The 6455-nt window shown below is 39.8% G+C and overlaps 1 protein-coding gene across 1 annotated transcript in view; it reads right to left on the reverse strand.

Moving 5' to 3' along the window:
* Window positions 1-6455, reverse strand: part of SEMA5B (semaphorin 5B) — an 848743-nt gene that overhangs the window by 68564 nt on the left and 773724 nt on the right. The window contains exon 20 of the mRNA XM_086957072.1: window positions 183-332. Within this exon, the coding sequence (XP_086813198.1) occupies window positions 183-332 (150 nt within the window). The remainder of the gene's footprint in view (window positions 1-182; window positions 333-6455) is intronic.

Here is a 6455-nt window from a genome sequence, read left to right on the forward strand (position 1 = left end):
GAAGAGTGCAACATGTGAGGGGAACAGTCAGCTTCACTGTTCTTAGCCGCTCTTTTTGAACACCTTTATCAAGTTTGTTCATTGGCTAGAAAAAATGGAATAGCATACATTTAAAAAGAACAGTTTTGCCTTCCATTACTCTTCCAGGGTTTATGGGCCTTGCGAGTAGGGGTTGTACATACCAGGAATTTCATTGTATAGGCACTCTCGGTACTGGGTACTGTTTCCGTTGCACTGGGAGGGGCCAGGGTTGTGGAATTCACAGTACCGGCTTCTGTACTGAATCCCTTCCTCGTTGCATAGTGTCCATTCTGACCAAGCTGCCCAACCACCTATAAAAAGAATCAAGATGAATAAGGTCATGGAAACACCAATACACATGGGAACAATTCCATATGACCACACAAGGTGGCTTCAGCTTAGTCATTACAACGTTGTACATTACAGGCTCTTCCTGAATTGAACTACATAATTCAAGGCGCTGTGAATTAAGGGCTACCTTCTGAGATTGTATACGCTGTAAAACATGTTTCTCTGTATTGCTTGCAGACAATCACCTGCCTACATCAAAATAACACATGTAGCTCCTTTCTAGAATTACCAGAGGAATTTCTCCATGCCCGCACCCAATTCTAGAAGTTCCTGCAACTTCGCCATGCACGAACATCATACCGTAAACACCATACAGACCTCCCTGAATTCAGCCCTCTAGCAGGAAAGCTCCTTATGGGTGTCCTAGGGGAACATAAAATTCCCCAAAAATATCAGACGCTAATTACCCATAGTACCCCAATGCTGGAAACACTCAGAGAGACCTGGCAGTTAGATGTGGGCTCCATAGATAATGACGATCGGAGGGAGGCGCTAGAATCTCCTCGCCGGGCTGCAATCTCCTCACGTTTGCGTCTGATTCAGCTCAAATACCTACATAGATCATATTATACACACTTAAGGCTCTGGGAGGCGGGGCTTCTAGCATCTCCTGAATACCTGGGCTTCGGCGGGGAAGAAGCCACCTTCTTACATACAGTATGGTCCAGCCCGACCGTAACCAGATTCTGGAGGGGGGTGTTCTCGAGCTAGGCTGAGGTGTTAGGCTGGAACCTTCACTGCACGCCATGACTGGCATCATTACACATTGCAGATGACATAGGTGGGAACAGATATAAGTGTCACTTGCTCTTCCTCGGCCTTACCAATGTAATACCATGGCCAAACGGGATATAGCTTGTGCTTTGAAGGCTGAATCTTTGTCTCTTTTGGGTGTTTGGAAGAGGTGGGGGATGGCTGCATGGGATTGGGGGAGCCAGAATTTCGGGCTAGGCGATGCGACAAGAAACACACATGCATATGGAAGCAATGGGCCAACTAGAGAGGCATTGTGCTAATGTGCTGAACTCATCATGATCAAGCACTGCTTCACTAGACTCAGAGGTATTTTTATATGGCTAACACGCAAAGTATACTTACCGCCAACAGACTGAGGACAATGTTCATCTGCTGGGGATGTGACATAGGGACACAGACAATTCTCTATAGTAAAGTCATTTTTCTGTATTAATCGCAGCTTGTTTATGGTTTCGTTTCCAAAATATGATATTGTTTAATTAACAATAGTACATCTTTGCTTTTATTTATATACAATGATTCCAAGTGCATGACTGTGGCAAAAACCAATAAAATATATTCTTTAAAAAAAATACTACATGTAGCTATCAGGGTCCACCCGTATTCTTATTCCCAATGGCCAACAGGCTGTTAACATTAATAATAAACTGGGGTCTTAGAGCTTGCCACAAAGTACATTTTATCTTAATACTTTTAATAATAAGTGTTCATCATACCCAAATGAATGATGATTGTTTTATCAATATCGAAATTACAGAAGGGAGCGTAGCCCATCGATATTTAAAACGATGATGTGTAAGTTTACTCTTTGTACCTCTATTACAGAAAGCACAAACTGGTGGAACCTCCTTCTCCATCCAGACAGTCAGATTTTGAAACTAACCACCTACTCGAATAAGGAGAACTGACAACCTTCTCGGTTTCCGGATAGCAAGAAACATAGTTTTTTTTCCTGGACTATGCCCACTTGTCTTTATGATCTATGCTAATAAGTTGGAAAGTAGGTGTGGGCAATTGCATCTATCCTGACACTCTGCAACATTACATGCTTAAGCACTGCAACTCAGGCTGCTCCATGTTTGATGCATGTCTCTGAACCTTTACGCACCTCACCCATCTCCTCTCACATACAGCATTCTCTAATAAACACCCTTCAAATCACTCCTACCGGGTATTGATGGATATCAAAGTGCTTTCCAGCCTTCTCGGAGTTATGAAGCACTATGTAATACAATATAATACAACATCAATTTTTACCGAGCAGTAATATGAAACATTGGAATCTATTTACGAGTCTGAAATTATGACACCACACATCTGCTTTACTCCAAAGTCTCTAACACTGTCATTTTCTTTTTTTTCCTGGCTATGAAATCAACAAGGGAAAGAGGTGATTGCTTCACCTTTTAATTAGCAGTTACTAAATTTTTTATAGGTGTGGGTCTCCAATATGCTTTTCTTTAGTAGCAGTATTCAATATATAATTTACAGCACTAAGTTTATAGTAGGTAAAGCTTTAGTAACGATCTGTATTAGTTTCCTGTTACATTTTGGTCATTATAGTGATTTTGATTTTAAATGCTTGATCATTTTCGTTGTTTTTCTCAATGTTTGCCAACCACCAGCCTCCAATGGGCATGTCTTTGGTAGCATGTGATTAAATTCAGAGAATGTAGTTATTCACCTTAAACCCTTTAAATGTGATTTTTTTTTACAGCGACTGCAAAATGCAAAGATATTTGGGTACTGGTATTTAATGATGAGCACTGCATTAGACTAAGAACATGAGAATACCTTTCCTCTTCTGTTCTGCGTCAAGAAGAGTGACCCAAACGTCATGACTTATATTTACACCAAGGAGAAAACATTTATCAAAATATACAGAGCAAATCACGATATCTCCACCAGTTCAAAATGTTTAAAGATTAAAGTCTAAAATGATCATAATGTAGTAGGAGAAGATTAAAGCCATGAGCTAGTGAAGGCTGAAACGTCACAAATGTGGCAGCAGAAACAGAAACATTATGCAAAAGTTCAATGCCCGATCACCTCCACCTGTAGTGTTCAGTAGAGTCTTGGAACTGGTGTTGCCAACATGCAGATGTAGGAGGGACACTCTCACTTATGACAGTAGTGCAGACCCGAGGCAGAATTTTTTATATTCATATATTTAAATGGGTCACATTATAAAAATGTACCAAGCGGCTCTACTGAACATATTACAAAATATAATGCCCAACAAGGAGATCTGCATACTTAACTAAGACCAACTTGAAAAAGTGATAGATTTCACTCTTTTCCTGGGGCTTATAATGATAATATTTTTTTTCCAGGGCACTAATTACGGAAAATCCGTTATCAACTTTCTATCTAAACCCAGCTCTTTGGTTAATTTCAAGTGCTAAATTAGCGGTTTGAAGAGGCAAAACGGGGAAATGTCTGCTGCCTTCAGCCCAGAGGCAGAGTAGAGGCAGATTATTAAGGTGTCTAAAGATTAAGCCTAGAATTGTATCAGGATCTGTTTTGCAGCTGGAAGCCAATGTAAAGAGGTATTACCTTCTGAAAACCTTTCAGTCCTCTGACATTTCGAATCAGATGCCCTGCTGCATTTTGAACATCTTGCAGCATTGGAAAGCCCCTCATTAAAGAATGTTGCCAAGTCTGGAATTTATAAGCCTGCCAACAACCATAATATGGTGTTTCTTGGGAGTAAAAAGAGGTAAGGGAAACATCTCAGGATTGTCCTCGTGTGCCTTGATTTAAGGTGACCACCAAAGAGAATTACCTCTGTTTTTAGTCCCGGCGCTAGCCACAATCTTTTTGATTTTACTAAAATGTTATGTATAATACTTATTTAGACAGGCATTCAGCCAGTTCCTTTTATCCATTGGTCTGTTTTTGTGTCATTTACATTATTCTTTCACCAACTACAGCACACAGCGTGGGGCAATGGTTCAGCCTACTTCAGTCGTTGACTAACATGACTGAGTGACAGCAGTCTACCCTTTCATAAGGAGCACATCCACACACACAGTGGTTCTCTTAAGTGTTGGGGAGCACTTCTGAAATGTGTTCCTTTTGAGACCAAATATATTTTTCTTTATAACTAATTTCTTTTTAAGGATCACAAGGGCTAGACAGCTTTCCCAACATTGATCCAAATAAGCTTTGACAAAGCTTAAAGGCTGGCAGCTAACCCCAGACGCATTGGCTTTGCAGTGCTTGTTACTCCATTGAGCTTACTGCCACTATTGCTTCTTCAATAGGCTGTCTCTTCTAATTATGAACCTAAGGCATCAAAGGCACAATATGGTCCTTTAACACTCAAGTACATTTGCATTAAATTTGCACATGAGTGGCAGCACGTCGTTTTGTCTTTGAGAATTTGTCCACGGTGGTTTAGTAAATTTATTGAAAAGTAAAGGTGGGAACTCATGTGGGTCTCTGCACTTTAACCTCTGCCAAATGAAATGGCCCTAGTTTGACACAATGGTCTTTACCTGTCAAAAAAGATCTGGGTCACCTAGTGCTGGATTAGCATTATTGGCTTCAGTTGGCAACCAATTTCAAAAGCACAATATTATAGCAAACCTCCAAGATCCAGCTTTCCTCGTGGTGGTAATGAAGTAATACACCCAACTTTAGCTTAAGTCATGAAGACATGGACTTTTGTTTTAGCACAAAGTTAGAAGCCAATTATTTTGAAAATAGACTCTGTTTTGTATATTTTCAGGATACTGGAGGGGAAGGTGGATGGAACCCATCAGCGGTTGTAGATAGCAGCCAAGAAGAGGAAGAAGTTCTTTGGGTGAGGGGTATCACTGATGGGCTGGCCAATTTTGCAATAATTTGGCACTTTTATGCTATTGCTTTCAAACCTCTGTCTTTACTTGATGAATGGTTGTCAGTTTTGAACACTGTGGTATTCACTATTTGGAATATATTTCTTAGTATGTTCAAGGTCTTGAGCAGCACAGACGGGTGCTGGTACGTTGTCAAAATGCAAAACCAAAGTTTGATGTTTCAATAATGGCAAGGAATGTGACTCGCCTCCACAACCAGGGAAAACACAGCCAGGTTTGCAATACTTGACGTTATTCTGACATGCTGATTTTGCAACTAGAAATGTTCCTTTATGGATAACAGCTTGATTTGTTAGAATCTGGTTTCTGAAAACAGAAGATTATGTACAACTACATGACACACTTGATGTGTCTATCTCACACAAAAAATACAATGATAAGCACTTTATTTCCTGTATTCCAACTGTTCTGAAAATCTTCAGTGTGCTGATTAGCCTGTATCTGTTACCAGTTATTATGGCGACAACTTGGATGATGAGCACATTCAGTGGATTTTGCAATATAACTCGCTCAGCTACTTGAACCTTATTGGGTGGATGGAAATTTCAATTTAGTATTAGATTACATATTACACCCTGGATACACTTTCTCACACATTTAAAGAGATGGTTGCCAACTACAGTAAAATCTAAGAAGCATTCATGCAATTAATCTAAGATTTCAGTTTAGTATTAGATTACATATTACACCCTGGATACGCTTTCTCACAAATTTAAAGAGATGGTTGCCACCTACGGTAAAATCTAAGAGGCATTAATGCAATTAATGTAAGATTTCAACCTGACATTATAATTTTGAGTTTACAATCCACTATGTCTATTCAAGGACACATAAATTACCCTCTAGAATAGACTCCATAAATCTGTGACTGTAGTGGGGAAATCTTGAGTGTCTTTGTTATGGAAAAGAGAGATTTCAACAATGACTAACTAGAGATAACTGTAGGGGCCGTCTTATATGCTTAAAGCACTCTGGGTTTAAACAAATCTATAAAAAAGGTGCATAACTGAGTTAGGAAATTCCTGCAGGATACCTCATTGTCATACACCCATATGGCACGTGCAAATTCATATATACAACAGTTTTTCCACCACCCTATTCAGAGAAACTCCGTAACTCAACTCATACTAGCAGTGCGGAATAAATTGGAGATTGCGGGCCATACATGGATCCGTATTACCATATTGCAGACAGCAACTCGCAGCATACTGACTACAGGTGAACTACCAAAATAATGGTTCTAGTTGTATCTAAAAATATCGGAATCTACAGTATCCACCATTGACCTTATTCTTTCTCTGAATAGGGTGGACTAGTGGCTTGTACTAAGTATGAGCAACATTGTGCATATTTCGAGAATTGAGATACGAAGACCTGATGAAGTCGTAACTGTAACAAAGCATGTGTTGGCTATTGTGAAGAACCATCTGAAATGCAATTAAGTGCTTGTGAGGAACAAGACTC

This window comes from Lissotriton vulgaris, chromosome 2_1, assembly GCF_964263255.1.
Source record: "Lissotriton vulgaris chromosome 2_1, aLisVul1.2, whole genome shotgun sequence".
Lineage (NCBI taxonomy): Eukaryota > Metazoa > Chordata > Amphibia > Caudata > Salamandridae > Lissotriton > Lissotriton vulgaris.